This window comes from Eurosta solidaginis, chromosome 2 (assembly GCF_040869045.1).
Source record: "Eurosta solidaginis isolate ZX-2024a chromosome 2, ASM4086904v1, whole genome shotgun sequence".
Classification (NCBI taxonomy): Eukaryota; Metazoa; Arthropoda; class Insecta; order Diptera; family Tephritidae; genus Eurosta; species Eurosta solidaginis.
In genome coordinates, this window is record NC_090320.1 from 167,026,643 (window position 1) to 167,051,707 (window position 25,065).

Sequence of the window (25,065 nt, forward strand, 5' to 3'; positions counted from 1 at the left end):
CGGAAATGATCCCGGAAGGGTCCGCAAATGATTCCGGAATAGTTCCGAAAAAATCCCAAAATAACTCCGAAGGGATCTTGAACGGATACCGAAAACTATACAGAAATTATCTAGGAAGAGTCCCAAAATGATCCCGGAATAGTCCCCAAATGATCCCGAAATTATCCGGGAATAGTCCCGAAAAAGTCCCAAAATAACATTAACGGGATCCCGGACGGATCCCGAAAACTATACATAAATGACCCCGGAAGAGTCACCAAATGATCCCGAAATAGTCCCGAAGAAGTCCCCAAATGACCCCGGACGGATCCCGAAAACCATCCAGAAATGATCCCGGAAGGGTCCGTAAATGCTACCGGAATAGTTCCGAAAAAATCCCAAAATAACCCCGAAGGGATCTTGAACGGATCCCGAAAACTATACAGAAATTATCCCGGAACAGTCCCAAAATGATGATCCCGAAATTTTCCGGGAATAGTCCCGAAAAAGTCCCAAAATAACCCCGACGGGACCCCGGACGGATCCCAAAAACTACCCTGAAATGATCCCGGAAGGGTCTCGTGTCACTGCTCACTTTGTAAGCCTTCGACCTATTTGACCCATTGAGTTTGTAATATTGGTGAAAGTCAGTATACGTAAAGTTATAACGTGTAAAAATTGAGATTAAAAAGTAATTATTCGACCCCCTCCCCCCTTTCCATGTTCGAAAAAAATTTCGCCAGTAGACTACTGTCTCTGTCCCAAATTTCATCAAAATCCGTGTAGCCGTTCTGGCGTGATTCAGTCACAAAGATGGAAAAATACAATAATTAAATTATAACTGTTCCTAGGGGGCGGGGACTTCCCCCCTTTTCAAAAAAATATAGCCAGTAGATCCTTCTAGACTATTGGGTGTATGTGTGCCAAATTTCATCAAAATCCGTCCAGCCGTTCTTGCGTGGTTGAATCACAAAGACAAACGTCTGGACAAACATCCAAACTCTCTCTATATATTGTGACGAATATTAGCAACGCTAAGGGATACTATCGTCTCTAAGCCAATACTAAGCAGTGACTTGTATGCACATCAACAAATCAATCATTATGTCTATACATATGTCCATACAAGCAGCGGAGAGTAACGCACAAACACCTGCATATATCTGAGATACTCCAAAACGTAGGCATGGGCTATGCGAGAAGCTATAATAATCGTGCATCTGTAGTTATAGCTGAGAAATTTATAGCTGGTAAACGAGCAGTAAATTCTAGAAATAGGAACGCCTAGAAGTATGCGAACGAGACATTACAGAGTATAAAAGGAGGTAAAGCTGAGAAACACGCTATCTTTCGAAAAGTAGAAGTGTTATTGTGAAAGTAGTCTAATAATGACCATTTTGCATTATTGAATATTGGAGTTATTTATTCAACAGTTTCGTGATTCGAACGTTAGCAGATGGTTGCAAATAAGAGGAGTTGCACTAAATTCGTTACAATTGGTGTCAGAAGAGGAATTGTTGAATAAATTCCGAAGATTGCGAATACAACTAGGGCATGGCAAAGTTAAGTGAATTAAGGATCCAGCAATTGAAAAATGAGTTGGAGAACCGTGGGTTGAGCGCAACCGGTAGTAATCGCACTTCAAGCACGGCTACGGGATGCTATGGAGTCGGAAGGAATTAATGTTGAACAGTGCGTCTTTCATCTTGATAGCGAAGAGACAACAACAAAAATGGAAGACACAGTTACGCAGGCAGTTACCAGCACAGACTTGAACATGATATTGGCTGCAATATCTGCACAAACATCGACAGTGTTAGCTCAACTGGCAGAACAGAAGACATATATGTCATCTCAACTGGAGGAACAGAAGACATATATGACGTCACAAATGGCATCCCAACTAGAATCGCAGGAGACTCGTATAGCAACCAAGATGGAAACATAGTTAGAAGAACAGAATACATATATGGCTGAGCAGTTGAAAGCACAAGAAACTCGCATATCCTCGCAGCTGGAGGCACAGAAGGCAAGGGTAGCATCAAAACTTGAATCGCAGTATGCAAAAATCGCACAATTTCAGGCAGAAGTCGATGATTTAAAAGGTCGTATGGAGCAATTACAACTAAATCGCCCTGCTGTTCCAGCGAGCAATCCGAAGATAAAGCAGAAGACATATATGGCATCCCAACTGGAAGAGCAAAAGACATATATGACATCTCAGTTGGCTGAGCAGTTGAAAGCACAGGAGACCCGCATATCATCGCAGCTGTAGGCACAGGGGATAAGGGTAACATCGAAGCTGGAGGCCCAGGATACCAAAATTTTACAGTTTGAGGAAAAAATCGAGGCCGAAGTGGACGTATCGAGCATTTGCAACTAAATCGCCCAGCAGTTTCAGCAGGCAATCCAAAGATAAAAACTCCATCTTTTGACGGTTCTGTTCCTTTCCAGGTCTTTAAGCTACAGTTTGAGAAGACCGCAACAGTGAACAACTGGAATGCGGAAGATAAAGTTGCTGCACTGTTCGTGGCATTGAAAGGGCCTGCAGCGGAAATCTTACAGACTATTCCAGAGTACGAACGGAATATTTATGAAACATTGATGGCCGCTGTCGAGCGACGTTACGGAAGCGAACACAGGAAACAGATATATCAAATAGAATTGCAAAACCGTTACGAAAAAGATAATGAGACCTTGCAAGAGTTTGCATCGGATGTTGGTGTTGTTTTTGTTGTTGTAGCGATAAGGTTGCTCCCCGAAGGCTTTGGGGAGTGTTATCGATGTAATGGTCCTTTGCCGGATACAGATACGGTACGCTCCGGTACCACAGCACCATTAAGGTGCTAGCCCGACCATCTCGGGAACGATTTATGTGGCCGCATTAAACCTTGAGGCCATGCCCTCCCTCCCCAACCCCAAGTTCCATGAGGAGGCATACCTACCGCGGGAATATTCTGACCCCCTAACCCGCTGGGGTTTTGCTTCGGATATTGAAAGGTTGGCTTATTTGGCAAATGCGGAAGCAGTGGAGTACACCGAGAGGGTAAATATCCGGAGTTTTATAAATGGCATACGCGACGTAGAAATGAAGTGAGCGAGGGTTTGGACCCACATTCGCAGAAACGGTATCCCATGCACTGACTCAGGAAACAGCGTCACTTTTGAGTAAGCCCGCATACAAAGCTCATCGCGTGGAAGTGGAAAGGCCAGACTGGGTAGACACAATTTTGGCAGCATTAAAAGGAACGCAGCAGAAAAACGATGGTGTCGTCAAATTCTTTAAATGTGGAAAGCCAGGGCACATTGCACGTTATTGCAGTACCAATCCTAACAGTTCCAGCAATGTGGGTGGCCGTAAACGCAGAGATGAAGAAGATGAGCAAATCTCCAAATCCACTCAATCGTTAAACTAAAGCGAGTCAGCCGCAAGGGGCGACAGCTGGCCCCTCAATTGAATGCCCCATAATCTATATCTCGCAAATTGGAAGAAGGTCAAGCAATCTTACTGTCGGAGGTCATGTGGATGGAAAGGAACGTTTACTGACTGTAGATACGGGTGCATTTCATTCCATCATTCGATCAGATTTAGTCGTTGTAGCAGTGCTTCGCTCCAGCTAACAGCCGCGACCGATCACAAATTGTCATCAATATCCTCTAACGGGAGTCCAAGGAAACTTGCTGTTTCAACAGGGGTGGACCAGAAGCACTGCTACAACAACAACATCAGATTTAGTCAACAAGAAGATTGAGTCAAGATTACGTACAGCCACGGGAGAGAACACCCAGGTAATTGGAGTAGTAGCATGTAAAGTAGCAACTGGGAACGTCACGGTACTACAAAATTTTATAGTGGCAGAGATTGTTGATGAAATCATAATTGGAGTGGACTTCTTAATCGACCAAGGCATCAAGATCGATATGCGAAGCAAGACGATTCGATATAAGAACGAAGTGCTGGTGGAAGAGAGTCAGCAAATACCACCAAAATCCGAAGCAGTCATCTGGGCAAAGGTTGATGGAGATTGTGGGACAAACAAATTGTGGATTGTCGAGGCAGCAAACAAATCAACACCGAACATACTTGTAGGAAAAACCCTGGCTATGACAAAACAAGATGGACGTATTCCGGTAAGAGTACTCAATGAGTTCAAGTCACCAATCAATTTGACCAAAGGAGCTATATTGGGAAGATGCCAAGAGGCTGATGTAGTTATTAACTGTGAGCAGCGCCAGGAACACGTTTCAACCAGCAACACTGATCTTTAAAATGACATCACGGCATGGTCGGAGGGGCTAGATCAAGATTATCAGAGTAAGGCGAAGCAACTGCTCCTAAGGTACGCAAACATATGACCAGGGTGGTTCCAAACCAGGCCGCACCAATGTTGTGAAACATCAAATTTACACTGGAGATGCGAGGCTGATCCGTCAAGCTCCTCGTAGTGTTCCACGGGCGAAGCGGAAAGTTGTGAGTCAAATCGTACAAGAAATGAGCGACAGCGGCGTCATCGAACCATCAGCTAGTCCCTGGAGCTCACCTGTGGTACTTTTGAAGAAGAAGGATGGAAAAATGCGGTTTTGCGTGAACTACCGCATTTTGAACGACGTAACGAAAAAGGATAGCTACCCATTGCCAAGAATTTACGATACTCTGGACTCGCTATCTGGTACGAAATGGTTTTCCACACTGGACTTGAAAAGTGGCTACTGGCAAGTGGAGGTGAAGGAGGAAGACAAAGAAAAAACAGCCTTCAGCGTCGGAGATGGTCTTTGGCAATTTACAGTAATGCCTTTTGGACTTTGTAATGCACCAGCTACTTTTGAGAGACTCATGGATCAGGTTTTCAAAGGACTACATTGGAAAACATACTTGGTGTACCTGGACGACATCGTCGTATTGTGCAAGAACTTTGATGAACATCTTAAAAACTTGGAGGAAGTTTTCCAGAGAATAGCTGGCGCTGGTCTGAAACTAAGTCCCCAAAAAGTGTGCGCTGTTTAAAAAGGAAGTAAATTATTTGGGTCACAAGGTAACGACGGAGGGCATCTGCACTGCGAACGAAAAAATAGAGGAAGGGATTGGCCAAGACCACAGAACCTACATGAATTGAGAAGTTTCCTTGGGCTGTGCACATATTACCGCCGATTTGTACCAAATTTTTCCAGCGTATCCCATAACCTCCATGAGCTTACAAGAAAAAATAAAGCTTTTGAATGGAAAAATGAGCAAGAAGTGGCTTTCCAAACATTGAAAGAGCGCTTGTGCACTGCACTGCGATTCCAGGAGCAACATTTATTCTAGATACAGATGCGAATGGATATGCTATAGGAGGCGTTTTACCACAACCGGTCGATGGACAGGAGAAGGTAGTTGCATATTACAGCCGTTCGATTGGAAAACCAGAGAGGAACTATTGCGTTACACGGAGAGAGCTGTTGGCATTGGTAGAGTGCATTAAACATTTTCACAAATATCTCTACGGCCAGCGATTCCGCGTCAGGACAGATCACGCAGTGTTGAAATGGCTTCTGCAGTTCCGTAATCCGGAAGGACAATTGGCACGGTGGATCGAGTGACTACAAAGCTATGACTTTTCCATTGAGCATCGAAAAGGTAGTACCCATGGAAATGCTGATGCAATGTCACGAAGACCATGTAGTTTGGAATGCAAACACTGTTCAAAGGCCGAGGCTAAATAAGACATTATAGATGTCCGGCTTATGAATATAAAATGTACAGATGAATGGGACAAGGAACAACTAAGGAAGTGTCAGCAAGAAGATACTGATATGTCACATGTTATGCAAGGGCTCGAACGAAACGAAAGACCAAACAGAGAGGAAATGTCAGCAGAGAGTCCAATTGCGAAGTCATATTGGGCACAGTGGAACAGTTTAGAATTGATATCCGGTTGCTTGCATCGAGTATGGGAGAGTGAGGATGGTCAATGCAAGAAGAAACTGATAGTTGTTCCCAAAAAGAGGATTCCTGACGTACTCAGTGAGCTGCATAATGGTCCAAGCGGATGTCATCTTGGAATCACGAAGACGCTCGAGAAGATTAAACAGAGATTCTATTGGGTTGGTTGCCGTCAGTCGGTCACTGAGTGGATTGCGAACTGCGAGGTTTCCAGCAGAGCGAAAGGGCCTAAAACCCGAAGTCATGGCCAGATGAAGCAACATAACTCAGGTGCACCATTTGAAAGGATCGCTATGGATGTCGCAGATCCATTTCCTACTAGCAGCTGCGGAAACAAATATGTACTGGTGGTTATGCATTATTTCAGCAAATGGCCAGAGGTATACCCAATCCCAAATCAAGAAGCGGAAACGGTAGAAGTGTTTATAAACAATTGGGTTGCAAGGTATGGTGTACCAATGGAGTTACATTCTGATCAAGGCAGGAATTTCGAATCAGCTGTATTCCAGGAAATGTGTAAATCATTGGGCATTCGAAAAACACGGACAACTGCATTGCATCCTCAGTCCGATGGTATGGTGGAACGTTTCAATGGAACCTTGGAGGAGCATTTAAGGAAAGTAGTAGACAAGTACCATAAGGAGTTGGATACACACATATCATTATTCTTGATGGCTTACCGATCGGCAGTGCATGAGACAACGGGCCAAACTCCCGCAAAGTTAATTTTTGGCAATGACCTTCGACTGCCAGCTGATTTGAAGTTTGGGATAGATGCCGATGCGGAGAGAAATGTCAAGAAATCCACTGGTGTCTTGGAAGAAGAGCTGAAAGAGATACACGATCTTGTAAGGCAACGAGCAAAGATTATGAGAGACAAGATGAAAGCCAGATACGATAAAGCAATTAATTCGGAAGGTTTTCAGGAAGGAGATTTGGTACTGTTATACAACACACAACGAAAAAAAGGTTTGTCCCCGAAATTGCAGTGTAATTGGGAAGGCCCATACAAAGTTGTAAAACGGATCAACGATGTAGTGTACCGCATACAAACCATTGGCAAAACACGAAACAAAATGAAAGTGGTTCATTTGGAAAGGCTGGCAGCGTTTAGATCGAGAGATTTGTCTGATCGGGAACAAGGGGTCCTATCATCTCTCCGCCAATACTAAGCAGTGACTTGTATGCACATCAACAAATCAAGCATTATGTCTATACATATGCCCATAAAAGCAGCGGAGAGCAACGCACAAGCACATGCATATATCTGAGATACTCCCAAAAGTAGGCAATCATCTGTGGAAGTATCACTCACATATACACGCGCATGGGCTTTGCGAGAAGCTATAATAATCGTGCATCTGTAGTTAGAGCTGAGAAGTGTATAGCGGGTATACGAGTAGTAAATTCTAGAAATAGAAACGCCTAGAAGTATGCGAACGAGACATTACAGAGTATAAAAGGAGGTAAAGCTGACAATCAGTAATCAGCTTGATTTAAGCACGCTATCTGTCGAGAAGTAGAAGTGTTATTGTGAAAGTAGTCTAATAAAGACCATTTTGCATTATAGAATATTGGAGTTATTTATTCAACAGTTTAGTGATTCGAACGTTAGCAGAAGGTTGCAAATAAGAGGAATTGCACTAAATTCGTTACAATATATATTAGATTAGATATAGATTAAATTAGATTCACAACACTTATGACATGTTTTCCATGAAAAATATGTGTTTGAAATTATCAAAATAATTATGTATGTATGAGTGATAAATAAAAAGAAAAGGAACACACTTTTCTTGGTTTGTGCAATGTATTTATGTATGGACATAAAAGCGATATGTACACTACAATACGAATTTGTATTTAACTCTTTTTTTTTTAAACAAAATTCTGTTTTTACCTATTTTAGATTGCCTATCAGGACTGTGTCCAGTAGCTAGATACATAAATAAACTGCTCATCAATTTCCAAATTTTCTCGTAATTATGTAATGCAATCGGTTATATGAGCCAATAAATCGGCATCGGCATCGACCTTTGAAAAAAAGGACATCGGTCGGACTCTATTTGGTAACTCCGAAAGGTAATATTGTATACTAGATATGTGTTGTGCCATAGATTGTAGAAAACAATGCAATTGAATTATGTATATGAATGTACACTCTGAGTATATTTTTATGTTCCTGATACACAACCACAAACTAATGTTGATAAAGTACCAATCCGTTGGGCATCGTTTGTTGGTTCAAATTCAAATATTGATAGTGATCATTATATCCCGTTGAAGTGAAACATCGCATTGCTGGACTTAACGTATAAAGCATTGAACTTTCATTACCTGTGAATATAGAATTAGGAGTTGATATTAAAATAAATAATTAATCTTTGTATAACAAATATGTACCGTAGAAATTTGACTTTAAAGACCATGACTCTGGAGAAAAACCAGCAAACAAATAATGATCCTCATCTTCAATAACCAACAGCGTGGCTCCCCGATTCACAATCTTCCCCAGCATTGTTGAAAAGCTTTCGCCCATTATTTTTGAAGAGAACAAAAATCTCCATTTGTTGCGGTACTCATTGGGCAAATTACTATTCAGAAATATCACTTGAGGTATGTCTAAAATTGGCGTATAATTTGAATCAGTCGGTATTCCTATAGTATATGACGTTAGTTATTTACAAAATTTACATTTAAAAAATTATTGCATATTAACCTTCTAATAATGGTATAGTATTCGAGGTCAGAGTACAGATCGATTTTGAAGTTATCATAGAACTTTTAATGTATAAATTAATGAAAACTTCGCGCCACATTATGAGAAAATACGGATTTATCTGCAACCAGTGCTCCAATTGTAATATATTAAAGTAAGTATCCTCGCCTTGGCAAATACTACGAATCAGACCCTTGGAAAGTGCACAAATTGTTCTATCCGCTGATTGGAACCCATGGCAAATCCAACTCTTAAATAGTTCACTTCGATTTAGAGACTCCATTTTCAGATAACTCTTCAATACAGCTGTAACATACTAGCAGTGGAAATATTAAAGTTAGCTAAGCTTAGAAGTCCGACATAGATCGAAAAGCATGCAGTTGGATAAATTAAATACTTATCAATAAATCTTTTAATTAGTTATAGATAGTTAATTATTGTATTTTTTATTGTAGAAAAAAGTGCGTAGTCGTCAAAAATGTTTGTATTTTGGCTATTAGAAATTTGTACTTCTATAGTTAGGAACCGCGCTTACTTTGATTAACGTTCATTATCTTGCAGATACTAGTTATTTAATTCCTTTTCGGTAAATTTTGTTTTATTCGTAAACATCTTTGCTCACAGTATGGGGGAATCCAGAATGTGTGACATAGTGAAAGTATGAGAGTAAGGTAAGCATTGTAATTTTACTCCGGAGAGTATTCTTGATACAGGTGAGTATTTCACCATTGAAATTTAAAGTAATACACGTACGCATAGTTGCTACTGCAAAGAAAAAATTATCTTAACAAATAATTACAAAAAAAATAGCTTTTTGCGCACACATCTTTTGAATAAACAAACAATTATGTGATTGCCAATATAATATGGTATGAAATATTTATGAAAGCCGCGTTATGTATTTGTTAAATTTCATACTCATGGATATTGCTGCTCAGAGCACTATGGTTGCTGTCACTCATTATCAGCTTTTACATAAGAAAATAGACATGTTACCTTGGTGAATTTCGGTGCGCTTTGATGGATGATTTCAATTCTTGACCACGCCACGCCTATATGTTGCCACACAATGTTTATGGAATGTTACATTGTCCGACTTTTCAGATGCACGAGAAAATTTAAATAAAAAAAGTCGAATCATCCATTTACATTAATCGCTTTTTAGGCCCCGAACAGCCAAGGCCCCAAATTGGACCAGGCCTAAGTTAGGAGGGGTGACCCTACAGGAGAAACCTTGCACAAAATATCTAGGAATCATCCTAGACAGTAAGCTGTCATGAAAGCTCAACGTGGAGAGGGTCAAGAAGGCCTCAACGGCACTCTATGCATGTAAAAGAATGCTGGGGTGTACGTGGGGCCTATCGCCCTCTCTTTCTCATTGGGTTTTTACAGCGATTGTAAGCCCTATTCTATACTATGGAGTTATTGTTTGGTGGAAAGCTACACAAAAAACAACATACCTCAAAAAATTAGAGGGGGTGTGCAGACTATCGATGCTTAGCATTACGGGAGCCCTGAAAACAACCCGACGGCTGCACTGTATGCCATTCTGCACATCCCACCTGTAGACCTGGTAGCAAAGAACAAAGCGTTAACGACCGCAACCAGGCTCGCTGCTTCGGGGCAGCTTGAGCGCCGACCATATGGCCATAGTAGTATAGCGTCATCAATCACAAGGCGAGCAGACTACATGATTCCCTATCTGCGCTTCCAGGGAGATCTTAAGGCCACACAAGAGGTGGGCGGTTGGCGCAAGGGTGCGCAAATGGCGGACGAGGCGATACATGTGTACGCCGATGGTTCCAAAGTATTGGAAGGAGTAGGGTCTGCGGTATACTGTGCTGATCCGGAAGTAAGCAGATCCTACAGGCTGCCAGATTACTGTAGCGTTTTCCAAGCGGAAATATTAGCCCCAACCAAAGCAGTAGAAACCCTGGAAGAGATGAGCTTAAGCTGCAACCATGTTAACTTTTATATTGACAGTCAAGCAGCAATTAAGGCAATAATCTCTCATAGCACAGCATCTAAATGCATGTTAGAGTGTAAGCAGTCTCTGGAGAGAATCGGGACAGGGAGAAGCATACATCTATATTGGGTCCCAGGGCATATGGGAATAGATGGGAATGAAAAAGCGGACGAACTAGCTAAAAAGGGCGCATCCCTTGAAGCTTGCTCCGTAGATGTCCCAATTAGATTGGGCGGGATTAAGCGAAGGAGAGAGGTGCACATGATCGACCAAGCGGGAAAGGCGTGGGTTCAAGCGCGGGTCTGTAAAGTGTCGAAGATTATGTGTAGGTCTTAAAACCTTACACTAACACAGTTGCTTCTATCATTAAAAAGAGAGGACTGTAGACTCATGACGGGTACACTGACTGGACACTGCCTTCTGGCGTCACATGCCTTTAAATTAGGCTTGGTCAGTGATAGCAGATGTAGGAAGTGCGGGTTGAAGGAGGAAACTATTGAGCACGTTCTGTGCTCGTGCCCTGCACTTGCCAGGCTAAGACTCCAGCTATTAGGAGTGATACAGCTGTCAGATCTAGAAGCAGCAAGTAGCTTAATCCTAGGAAGCTTCTAGTATTTGCCAAGAGGACGGAGTTATTTTATAACATAGGTCCTGGTTTTGATAGGGTTTTTCATTTTGGTCGTTAAAACAAACTTCTGGTAACACTACGGACTCAATCAGTCTATGTGAGGTCCTCATGGACCGTCCAGTTCAAACTACCTACCTACCTTGGAGTTTTTTTTAGATATTTTAGTCTGTGTGCGAGTTTGCCTAAATTCCTATCTAAATACACAAAAAACCTAATTCACTGGAAACTATCAAGGCAGCGCAAAAGAAAAAAATTAGATTTTTTTGAGTATACTTTTCAACATAAATTGAAAAGTCAAGTCTTAAAAATGAACAAAATTTTTGATTTTTCTTCAATTTTGTTTTTCATTTTTAAATTTTCTATGAAATGTGCATCTGCATACAAATATAGTAGTTAACATATATGTAGATAAGGCCGCGATGGTTAGTGATGTGGTAGGTGTGGCGATCGATTGGTAAATACGGTGTCAATTAGCTGAGTTCTTGCAGTGAAACCAAATCACCACACGATAATGGCAAGGAATGTGGATCAAAGTCTGGACAAATTTTTCAGAAATTGTCACTTACTGGCCAAAAATGTGTAAATAGTGGCATGCTTAATGTTAGCCGCTTCATTTTACCCTAGATATAGGCAGATCCCCTCAAGATGTGATCCAATACGATCGGCGAAAAAGGTCCTGCAAGTTGAATCAGATGCAGTTTCATGTATTGCTATGTATCTTGTGAACTCCTACTTTGAACCCCTCTTAGTCCATGCCCATTTAAAGCATGCATATCTGCAGATTGTAAATACAACAAGTTTCAAAGTGCAATTTTTTGTATTGATTTCCAAGCTTAACCAATTTAGATTGTCAAATGTACTCGCACAGTTTTGACAGCTTTTTATCTAAATTGTAGCAGTGCTAGAAATTTCCATTGGAATATTAGTTTAGGTACCTAAAATTTAGGCTAACTCGCACCCAGCCTTAGAATGTTTTTGGGTATTTTTTAGGCATGAAATTTTTCCGGTATGGCATCTCCGCAAAAATACAACCGTGTGTTATGGGAAATTTTCAGTTAGAGAGGAGCAACTACGCATTTTTCTTTATAGCATTTTGGTATCACAAGTACACGACTCGTTCAGAGGAAAGTGGATAAAATCCGCACACTGCCTATACAAAATTATCAATTTTTTTAGCCACTTTTTTACTTGTGCATAATCCAGTTTTTTACGCAGTTTTGGTTTGCAGGGCGTATGATATTTAACTTCTTTGGTATAGTCTGGTTAACAGGTAATAGAAGGAAATTCGATTAATAATTTTGTTAAATTGTTTTCAGTAATTGGAATTTTGAGAGATAAAATATCGCAACAACCGGATGATCCTGAAACATTAAATTTGGTAGTAGAATCTATAATTTCAATATTTTTAATCAGTCGCCGACTATCGTTCAAAGCGTTCAGATGACGTTTTGGCAGTAAATAGTTGTGACTAGCACTTGTCAGTGTGTTAACGTTCCGTTAATCTTTTCTTTATTTAACCTTCATTCGCCTTTCTTCTCACCAAACACACGTGTTTAACTAAATTAAAAATTTAATCAATATTAGGAATAAGAATGGCGTCGGGACCTCCGGATAGGTCACCGAATCGCTTTTCTGCGTTAAGTGATTATTTAGACCACCCAAATCGAATGAAACCAAAAATTAACCCTAAACAAGACAATTTCCCACAACTCCGGCAAAAGTGCTGTACAACTTATAACCCTAAATTCTTACTCATATCCTCAGCGGACAATGACCAACCACTATCCCAACTAAGCCCATTTGCAATCAAAAAGTCTATTGAAGCTATATCAACTGAAATAGAGTCAGTTACTCAACTCCGTGATGGCAATCTACTTGTGCTGGCGCGTAACGCCAAAATAGCAGACACCTTTCTAAAAACCAAGTCTTTCCGTAGCCTTTGCAAAATTAATGCAAAATTACATGACACCTTAAAATGCTGTAAAATGCATAATCTACGCTCCTTGCTTTAAACACGTCGAAGAAGACGAAATAGTGCGAGAAATGAAAGAACAACATGTCACAGGTGTATACAAATTTATACGCCAAATTGATGGCAAAACGATCCACACTGGGCAAATGGTTCTAACGTTTGATCTATACCGACTTCCTGAATCCGTGGAAGTGGCATGGTACAAAGTCAAGGTGCAATCTTATATTCCCAGTCCCATGCGTTGCAAGAGCTGCCAAAAACTAGGGTACACCAAAAAAAGGGTGCACCAACAACCCAGTATGCGACAATTGCAACCTTCCGCCTCATAATCCTGACGAATGCGTCAGAACTCAATGCGCCAACTGCGCCGAAGAACACCCATCATCGGACCGCAACTGTCCAAAGTTTATCCAAGCCAGAGAAATCCTTATGATTAAAACCATTGAAAAATGCAACCTGCGCGAAGCACGCTTAAAATATAAAAAAAAAGCTTACCACCATTACTCCATCGAGGATCTTTAAACCCAATCTCACTAAAGTCCTCGCTTCTGTAAAGTTCACCTTTACAAAGGACAGAGCCCTTCCTTCTCTCACTTCACCAACCATGAACCTAAATATTCTCCAGTGGAATATGAAAGGTTTTTACAACAACTTCTCTGAACTACAGCTCCTAATCAAACAGCACAACCCAAGTATTACCGCAATCCAAGAAACCCATTGCCCTCACAATCTAAATCCAGGTTATCTAAATAGTTACTCCGCATACTTTGTAAATGGGATATCAAATACTACAGCCAAACAGGGAGTCGGCTTTGCAATAAGGAGCTTCATACCACACAAAAAGATCGACGTAAGCTCTCACCTCCAAGTGGTGATGATCGAAATCGAATTAAGCTTCAAATTGACCGTGGCATCCCTCTATATCCCCCCTTGTCAAAAATTCAGCAGCAGAGATTTAACCAACATTTTCGGATCATTTAACACCTCTCTTATAGTACTCCGTGATTTCAACGGTTGGAGCAGCCTATGGGGTGCTACCACCGACAATCAACGAGGACATATAATAGAAAATGATATAAGGTTATCCGACCTGGGGGCTTTGAATGATGGCGGCCCGACCCACTTTTCCATGTAGACATATCTCTTTGCTCTCCTCCATTGCTTCCACTAATAAAGTGGAACATATTAGATGACCTCCATAACAGCGACCACTTCCCGATAACCCTAAGCTTCTCACTAAATCCTAATATTTCCTATCGCACCAAAATCTCACCAAAATTCCTCTTGGATTTTTCTGACTGGGAGAACTTTAAAAAAGAGGTTGAGCTCGAACTAAGGGCCCGTGCTGAATCCAAGTGCACAAACCATGAAGCCTCTAACATTGCTAAACCGATACGCAAAGCTGTAAACCACTGTATTCCTCAAGCATCACCCTGCGGAAGAAACCACGTACCCTAGTGGAATAAAGAACTCACGACACTAAAGAGAGAGATAATGCAAGCTTGGCATAGATTTAAAAGAAACCCCATACCCACCAACCTTATAAATTTGGAAATGAGAATCCAAAAAAGTGCAGCTTCTTAAAATTTACCGAATCGATTTCTCCCAACTCCTCTGTGTCCGAAGTCTGGAATAAAATTAACAGACTATGCCATAGAAATTCACATACACTTTTAGTCGCAATTAAAACGAACAACTGCATATCCTCTGACCCGTCCGTAATATCCAACGAGTTCGATAAAGTGTGGGCAAACCTCTCGTCTGACGCAAATTTACAAATCACTACAGGGAATCAAAAATTCATATCCTGAGCCGGATGTCTCCTCTCTCTAGAACACATCCAAAAGCTGATTTAATCGAAAAACCAATCACAACGATCGAACTGCTAACTTGCATCGGTAAAGTAAAGGGCAAAACCGCCGGATATGACCAGATATCTTATAAAATGATTAGTGAAATGCCAGAAACTGGCATATCCCGACTGTTGCAGCTTTATAACAATATCTTTGATACCAGTATCATCCCCCCTAATTGGAAAACTGCCACCATTACTCAAATACCAAAGCCAAATAAGAACTCTCTTTCAACCGACGGGTACCGCCCCATTTCACCTCTCTCGTGTCTTTCCAAAGTTATAGAAAAGATAGTGGGAAATCGAATCGCATGGTTCACTGAAACACAACACCTCATCGAATCCAATCAAGTTGCTTTTAGACGCAACAGAGGCTGCACTGACGCTCTCCCCCACGAATTGGCCCTCATGTAATTTTAAACCGCCTCCGCTCGTGGGGAATAGGCCCAAAAATATTTTACTTCGTTAAATCTTACCTAACTAATCGAAAGTTTCGAGTAAAAATTAGAAATATATTCTCCGATGTATACCCACTGAAAAATGGTATCGCCCAGGGCTCGCCATTATCGGTGATCCTGTTCAGCATAGCATTCAATAAAATAAGCAACATAATAAAATCTTATAGTTCTGTAAACCATTGGCTTTATGCAGACGATGTCTATATACTCTGCAAAAGAAGCAATAACATAGAAACCAATTTGATCTTCAAAAATCTAATAAAGGATATCCTGCATTGGGGCGATTACTCCGGTGCCATGATATCCTTAGAAAAAACTAAGAACTTTCACATATATAGAAAAGACTCATGCGATTTTCACAAAATAACGTAGAGATCGAAAGTGTAAAGAGACTAAAAATCCTAGGTATCATATTCTCGCATAATTACCGTTGGATAAGTCGCTTTACTTATTTAAAAAAAGTATTAGCTGCCAGAATAAACATTATTGCTTACCTTGCTAGTAAAAATGTCATGTACACACACATTAACATGCCAACCTAATATAAACGCACGCAAGTCATTTTCTGTCAAAAATGTCTCATGCACATACAACTTGTATGAGAGCAACCAAAATTGAATTTGCTGCGTGAAAACCTAACTCGATTTCCAATTTTTGTTCTGCGTGACAATTCGATTTGACGTTTGCACACATGCTTTACATTGTCGCAACGCATGCTTATTTGGGTTAGGGCAAAAAACGCCAGTTGTTTGCGTGCGCTAAAAAAACGCAGTGCGGTTTTATTAGGTTGGCATGTAATACTCTTATATACTTAACAAAAACGTGCTAAGCAAAATCGACTACGGGTTCCTATTTTGGGACTCCCCTAAATCAGTCATCAATATTATGAAGCCAGCATATCACAAAGCAGTACGAGCAAGCGTCTGACCCCAGCGGGTTATGGGATCAGAATATACCCGCGGTAGGTATGCCTGTCATAAGAGGCGACTAAAATACCAGATTGAAGGGGTTGTGTAGCGCAACCCTTCAGGTTGTGTAGCGCAACCCTTCAGGTTGCCAGCGCAATATATAGCTTCTCCAAACCCAATTGTCAACCTCACCTATCCGCGGAGAATCCTGTTTCACTAACAGACGAGGCTCTGGCGACACCAAGCTCCTCTTGGAACTTGGGAATGGGGACGAAGGGAATTGGCCTGAAGGTTTAATGTGGCCCCATAAATCGTTCCCGAGATAGTTGGGCTAGCACCTTAATGGTGCTGTGGTACCGGAGCGTGCCGGATCTGTATCCGGCAAAGGACCATTACATCGATATTACTCACCAAAGCCTTCGGGGAGCAACCATATCGCAACAACAACAACAACAGCAAGCGTCTACGCATTTCGTAAAACTCCCCTAAAAAACATCTCAGCTGAAGCCGGCTTACAAACTTTCGAAGAAAGAATATACCAAGTCCACGCAAGACTCGTACCTAAACTCTTCATTCCAACCAACTCGATTGTCGACTGTGACATAAAAAATATTTATTGGGTGAAAGGACATCAAAGATTACCTTCTGCCATGCATTATATACTTGAAATCGCCATAAAGCTTGAGTTACCAAACCCAGTGGAGAACTATCAAGCACAAAACCCAACATGGCAAATCAAAAAACATCTTGTGACCTTTCTCTATCCAAATTTAAAAAAAGTTGTACGACACCACGAGTTTTCCACACTATGTTCCAAGAGCGTAAAGAATATTATGAATCACAAAACTGGACCTCGTGGTTCACAGACGGTTCAAAATTAAACCAACTACCGGCGAGTTTCGCAATAGTAGACACAAATAGCGACCCCCTTAGGTTACAAACTTTACTAGACTGCGCGTCTGTTTTCACTGCAGAAGCAGTCGCAATCAACTGCGCAATATCTATGGCGTTAGAAAACAACTATAAAGACCTTATATACACCGACAGCAAATCTGTTTTACAAGCTGTTTAAAACCCACTATCAGACTCTACAACGATAAGCAGAATTAGAGATGCACTCATCCACAAAGAGGTAACAATACGCGTACTTTGGATACCAGGCCACATCAACATACATGGAAACGAAATGGCAGACAGAACAGCAAAACTAGCTTCAAAAGCTCCAGTAACAAAAAACGACACATGACAAAGAAAAGACATGCGCACCACAATTAAACGACATCTACACGCCAAAATGAAACAAGAATGGCAAGACTACACACACCATCATTACACTGCCATAAACAGAGAACTTACAACTCCAAAATACCCTACCGGCATTTCGAAGTCGCGTACAAAACTTTTTTCACGCCTACGCCTTGGCCATACTGTGGACACCCATGCACATCTTCTTACCAGCGAACCAGCTCCAGTCTGCGCACATTGCGGCGATACCATGTAATTAAAACACATATTCATGCTTTAATAGATGCCAGAAACCAATACCTCAGAAAAAACTGGACTGAACTCCTAAAAAATCAAACCATTGAGAACATTACCTATATCAACAACTTCATCAAACTCATCAAAGCCCAAGTTTGAGTGATCTAGAAGTTTATTTTTACATTAATGTATATATGTTTACACTATTTTACTTATAAGTTATATACATTTACCTAGCGTTTTACATAATGTTAACACCTTTAATGTTAACACGTTAATTTAGTTAATTTGTTAATAAATAACAATAATAATAATAATATATTTTTAATATTAACAATTATACCAAATTGTCTACAACATTCGCGCCTAAAATGGGTGTAGTAATAATAATAAAACGGAAACTCAAAATATCTTCTTAACCTAAATAAATTTTTAAAAGTTTAGTTCCGAATTTTTCGATAGGAGAACCGTTACCAGCTGATAGTCTAAGATCTGAATTGCGTTTATAAGCTTTGAATTGAGAAAATGGAATTACATATACTACTGCACCAGTATCAAGAGCAAATTTAATTTATTAAATTTATCGACAATGAATAGGCAACGAGTTTGTTTAGGAATATTTCCATTAACCGTCGCCGTCATAATTGAATGTTTTGATTTGAATTTTGTTCCAAATTACCATTATTATTTTTATTAAAATTGCACGGTTGAATGCATTTAAGAACATTATTTTTAAATTTCCTATGATACCAACAAATATTATTTGATGCATCAAAATTTCTTCTGTTGGAAATACTTGTGGATTTACTCTAGGTCTTTATCTTTCTTTTGATGTAGATCTAATGCGTAATTCATTGATATCATTTGTAATTTTATTTAAATTTTGAAAAATTTCCGAAGTTTATAATGCATTGTTCAAGCGCATTATTTTCAACACTTGCTATAGCAGAAGATTTCGATGAATGTAGTTTATTAAGTATTTCGCACTTCCGCCGAGGAAAAAATTGGTTACGGGCAGCCACGAAAAACAACTGGTACGTGAAGAATGCCGCGTTGCAACCGAAAGAAAAGACGCTACCTACAGGGCTACCTTAAAAGCAAGCACAACGCTATCGCGAGTTAAAAAGGGAGACGACACGCCTTTTCAGAAAGAAAAAAAGCAGAGGCTGATGGATTGTCTGCGGAGATATAAATACGGCGGCGACGAATTGGTAAGGCGCATGCATCTGCTTCGTCGCAAAATATGGGCGGACGAGTGCATGCCCGACGATTGGAATCTAATTGTTCTTTGCCCAGTTCACAAGAAGGGGGATACTGCAAACTGCACCAACTATCGCGGAATCAGCCTTCTTAATATCGCATATAAGGTCCTTTCAAGTGTATTGTGCGAAAGATTGAAGCCCACTGTGAATCGGCCGATTGGACGTTATCAGTGCGGCTTCAGACCTGGTAAATCTACCATCGACCAGATTTTTACAATGCGCCAAATCTTGGAAAACGCCGCGAAAAAAGAATCGACACACACCACCTATTCGTCGATTTTAAAGCTGCCTTCGACAACACGAAAAGGAGATACCTATATGCCGCTATATCTGAATTTGGTTTCCCGCAAAACTTATACGGCTGTGCAAAATGACGTCGAGCAACACCATCAGCTCATTCAGAATGGGGAAGGACCTCTCCGAGCCGTTCGAAACTAAACGAGGTTTCAGGCAGGGTGACACCCTATCGTGCGACTCCTTTAATTTGATGCTGGAAAAAATTATACTAGCTGCAGAACTTAACCGATTTGGAATAATATTTTATAAAAGCGGGCAATTACAGGCGTATGCTGATGACATTGATAGCATCGGCCTAAACACCCGCGCCGTTAGTTCTGCTTACTCCAAACAAAACGAAGTACCTGCTGTCATCGAGCAAAGAGTCAGTGCATATGCGTCTTGGCAACCACGCTACTATTGGCAGCCTTAATTTGGAAATAGTAAAAGACTTCGTTTATTTGGGAACCATCATCAACACTAGCAACAACATCTGCTCTGAAATCCGGCGAGGAATCACTGTTGCCAATAAATGCTATTTTTGACTAGGTAGGCAATTGAAAAGTAAAGTCCTCTCTCGGCAAACGAAAATCATACTCTACAAGTCATCGTACCCGTCTTGCTATATGGTGCAGAAGCATGGACCATGACAACAGCAGATGAAGCGGCTCTGGGAGTGTTCGAGAGAAAAGTTCTTCGAAAGATTTTTGGACCTCTACGCTTTGGCGATGGCGAGTACCGAAGAAGATTTAACGATGCGCTGTACGAGCTAAACGCAGACATCAACATAGTCCAGCGAATTAAAAGGCAGCGACTGCGTGGCTAGGCCATGTTATGCGAATGAAAGATGACGCTCCGGCCAATAAAGTGTTTCTATCGGAACCCGCCTATGGAAGCAGAGGTAGAGGGCGGCCCCCACTCCGTTGGAAGGACCAGGTGAAAAACGATTTAGACTCCCTTGGTGTGACCAATTGGCGCCGGTTGGCAGTAGAAGGAGCGAGTGGCGCGCCTTGTTGGACGGCCATAACCGTTTAAGCGGTTAAGCGCCAATTAAGTAAGTATGTAAGTTTATTAAGTATTCGAAAAGTTTATCTGTTAAAATAATACATTCTTCTTTGTTGGCATTATCAGAAGAAGTTAAATAAATTTGTATTTGTTGTGGTAGTTTCCTAATCCACATTTTAAAAAGTAGTTCACGACGAACTATCGAGTTAGAACCGATAAGTGATTTCATGTAACGAAAAAGTTCCGATGGTGAACGATCACCAAGTTCCGTGTTGGGAGAAAATCTCTCACAAAGGGCTTTCTTAATCGTTTCAAATCTATTAATATTAGGGGTGGTTTAATTATATCAATAATTTTTGCTATTGTGTCTCATTGAAAGGCAATTAAAATATTTTGAAATGTAATATTATCATCAAGGATATTATTAATTTCAAATTGTCCTTCAACAAGAACAAATCATGCTTCTGAACATTCTTCCCAAAATTGCAGTTACTTAATCGTTTTAGTTTGAATTGACCTAAAGTTATCTTCAGGTGTTGTGATGTTGTCAGTAATTGTTTCTCCCAATAGCTGATGTGTTTTGACCAAAGTTAACATCAAGATACTTTATACGTGAAAATACAAGACAAAACAACAAGGGAACGTATAGCAGACCGTTATTTTTTAGGGGTAAATTTATTAGTATTTTTTTACATCGTTTAATAATTTCATACACATATTTGGTTTCATTTAGTTAGTCAAATTAACAATATCACATCCAATTTTTTGACATCATTTTTATCTTCTGCATAGTTCATATTCACACAGTAAATTTAATTCTATGCTTCCCTTTTTTTACATATCTTTCAATTATATGATCAATATCAATATCGAAATGGGTATTTAAAAGTGCAAGACCAGTGAGTCTGTTCTCTAGGCTGGGTCGATTTGTGCGGAGGCAAAAAAATCGCCCATTGCTCTGTGAAAATCATATTCTAGGAATCAAAATAAGAAACTCTGCCGAAGGAACCATACCTCTAAAACGAATTCTGATGTCCCCCCATTTGGGTCGTAGCACAGTGTTTCGTGTAGAACAAGCTAGCTGGACAAAATTATTTTATGAGATTTTCCGTTTCATATGCAGTCATTTATTACAACTACGTCATTTTTTTTTAGCCATATGTTCTTTTTTTATTTTTTTCAAAAATTTTACTTCATATGCATACATTTGCTTATTCCATATACAGTAACTCATGCGAATAAGTGACATAGATCCAAAAATTTAAAGGACTTAAGAATATTACTTTATTGTACTTAAATTGAATGGACTACAAATCTCAATACTCTAAAAAATTCTAAAAATTCGGAAAAAAAATTAAAATTTTTTATGAAAATTCGTCGAATTTTTCAAACATTTTTTAAATATAATTTAGTTTTTGTTATAGATCGTGACAAATTTTCTTATGGGAAATTAGTTAAAATATGAAAATTCGTCGAAATTTTAAAACATTTTTTAAATATAATTTAGTTTTTTTATAGATCGTGACAAATTTTCTTATGGGAAATTAGTTAAAATAAATTTACGAAAGCGAAAATTGTAAGAATTGTCCAAACAGGGGTGTCTACTTATTTATGTGAGTGACTGTACATATATACATACATATTTTGTATTTATTTGAGTATTTATCCTAGCACTACAATTTTTACTAAATTATTTTATAGTACCAGTCAGGAATGTAAAAGTGAATTACAATAATAATAATAGCAATGTAAATAATTACATTAATTATGTGAAAATTACTTATTACAAAAACTTAAAAGTAAAGTATCATACAAAGTAGAAAAGACAATAGATTTAAATTAAATAAAACCTGATCCAACAAAAAGTTATAGGGTAGGTTATCTTTTATAATTATGTTATTATTCGCTATCATCACTTTCATTCGATGAGTCACTTGTGGAATAGTCATGAGCATTAGCAACACTACTGTGAAAGCTTGAAACAACTGGGGTATTTATTGACTCCTCAACATTATCGGGGGACAGTAAATTTAAGACTTCTGAAGTCAGACTTTTAAATTTTTTCTTAGGTATCTCCCTAAAACTGTTAACTAAAGGATCCGATGTTATAAGCAACATATTCATAAGATCTCTATTCGTGGCTTCACGCGAATGCTTTTGTGTGTTATTATCCCTGAATCATCTCAAATCTTTGTTACGGGCTTCCTGTGCTTCCTCAGAAAGTTGAGCAATAGGTAAAATTGCTGATTTTATAATATCAGTACTATGCACTTAGATTTTATGAACAGTAACAGGCATATTAAACCACGGATAGAGATCTATGTATAGTTTTTTAGTCTCGACCGCAAATTTTTCAAATCTTTGGATATTTATATTGTACCCAGATGCTAATGCGCGAAGGAGAGTGTCGAATCTTTTGATGAGCCTTACATCCAATCCCGTAATCTCAGCACTAGCCTCAGAATTTTAGAAAAACCTACGGGCAGTGTTGCCGTCATTGGTATTGCCGAAATCTGGTTTTGGTTTATCTACTATCAATCCAAGTACACTTTTAAATTTATTCTGGGTTTCGTTGAAACGTAGCTTTACACTCTCTTTATCTGCCTCATTCATAAGCTGCCATTTTTTTTACTTCGAGGCGATAACTTATGTGAAGCAGGCATTCAAAATATCTTATCCATGCATGGAGAGTAGACAAACCAAAACCAAGATTATCTCGGTTAGGCGTAAAGTCCCGTAACTCATTATTCATATTGGAGTGGCACCACAAATATAACACTTTTGTGCGGAAGAGGTTTTAGTCAAAGCAGTGCAAACTTTTCCGTCAATCATTGTTAGAAGCATATTGTGATTTACGAAAACTTCGTATTTTTCGAACATGTACTTTGTTGGCAACAACGCATTTATCTCCTCTAAAACTTTGTTCGTTTCAAAAGCAATAAAATCTTTTATTTCTTTAGAAAAAATAAATTTAATTGGACGACTATACATGGTAGAAGAAGATCGAGGGTTCTGCCAAACAATGTTACCTTTTTCATCCCGTAATTGAAGAGGAACGAAAGAAAATATAAACAAAAACTCATCAGTGTCAGAACTGCATGTAAACTTTTGCTTATATGTGCTATGGCCAGAGCTTCCATTGCAACCCCACTTGCTGATTAAAGTATACGTCAAGTTTGTAGGTAATAAACTAACAAAAACTTCTTGATTTGCTAAAACTAAACGCTCAACAATTTTATCTAATACGGACTGGACTTTAATTTCCGCACGTGTTTCACCCACATCAATTTCATTTGGATAGCATTCTGCCTTGACTTTTCTTAGACTATAAAATGATGGATAAACCTTATGGCCTGCCTTGATGCGTCACTTCCGAGTCGTTTTGTACCCATGAGTCGTCGACTTGCTATCTACGTAGTATGCTAAAGTTTCTACATTGCTCAAGCGACTTGCATCTGTCTCACATGTCATATTTTTGCCGGATATTCGAGTGGTTTCCTGTGATTTTTTTATAATGTTAGCAGCATTTCTGTTGCCGGACATACGCGTTGATACTTCTGCCACATAAAGTAACTCACCAGGCCTTCTAGATTGCAAGAGGTCATCCACTCGACGCCATTTGGTTTTTTCACTGCAGTCAACAAAGTCCTTCTTTCGTCTTCCGGGGCAGGGGTTACCTGAAGAAGTGGTTGGTTGGTCTGATGGCAACTTTGAATCCACCGTTATTGTAAATGTGAAGTCTGGACCCGAAAGCCACTCCGAGTTTTTATTCAAAAATCGCCCCTTATGTCTTCCCGAAGTGTTCCACTTTTGATCCAGCTTCGACGAATATGCCGATATTTGTAAGCTTAAACTTTTTATCGAATACTCGGCTGCTTCGCTTAAATCGTACCTAAGTACAACAAAACTCAATAATTCTTTATATCTGGTTTCCTTCGTATGTTGAACCCAAATGTCAAAAAACTCCGTTCTTGGTACGGTTAAACCTAAACTGCTTTGTGTTATTGATTTTCCGACAGGGTGAATAGTTGATGATTGTTGTGCTGCCATCTTAAGTGTCGTTGATCGTTCTGATTTGTTATCAGTTGTGCAGTATTTATATTACATTCAGGTATTGGCGTAGATGCTACCAAATGGGGTTGTTTTGTGTAGCGTTCCTGTTTGGTTATACCTGCATTAGGATTGCTTTGTATGTACCTGTTTTTATGCCTTGGTGACTGGTGCGGTAGGTTGAAGTCAGTGATCTTCGCCTTTTTGCTTTTGGTGTGCTCTTGTTGATCTTGAGCGTTTATTTTTGTGTGTTTTATGGCTACGTGTTTGTTCCCTGTACCTGGGAATTGGATTTGCCGTTTGCAGATCAGATTTAAATGTTCAAATATCTCGTCGGAGCTGGTACGTACATACATCCTATTTTATATGTAGAGATAACTAAATGTACAAAAAAAAATTAAAAATAGATGTGCAAAGAATTCGCAATGGTTTTTTCTTTCGACTATTAGAGAATACTTGCGACTATAACATATGTAAACTTAGCCCGGATGTCCGCGGATGTATGTAACTTTTTTTCACCTAAAGTTAAAAATATAGAGAAAAAATACCTTTTCTTCTTAATAACGGAATGCTAAATATATTGAA

General features: G+C 39.6%; 1 protein-coding gene and 1 long non-coding RNA gene across 4 annotated transcripts in view; one reads left to right on the top strand and one right to left on the bottom strand.

The window, feature by feature from the left end:
- LOC137240312 (uncharacterized) overlaps positions 1-7,948 on the top strand; it is a 372,934-nt gene extending 364,986 nt beyond the window's left edge. The window contains exon 3 of the long non-coding RNA XR_010949688.1: positions 7,812-7,948. This is a non-coding gene — a long non-coding RNA (uncharacterized lncRNA). The remainder of the gene's footprint in view (positions 1-7,811) is intronic.
- LOC137240311 (MTOR-associated protein MEAK7) overlaps positions 1-25,065 on the bottom strand; it is a 401,092-nt gene that overhangs the window by 185,293 nt on the left and 190,734 nt on the right. For all 3 annotated transcript variants that reach the window (XM_067766373.1, XM_067766374.1, XM_067766372.1), the window contains 3 exons: positions 8,622-8,937; positions 8,306-8,560; positions 8,121-8,239 (listed from right to left, as the gene is read on the bottom strand). In XM_067766373.1, the coding sequence (XP_067622474.1) occupies positions 8,121-8,239; positions 8,306-8,560; positions 8,622-8,937 (690 nt within the window). The remainder of the gene's footprint in view (positions 1-8,120; positions 8,240-8,305; positions 8,561-8,621; positions 8,938-25,065) is intronic.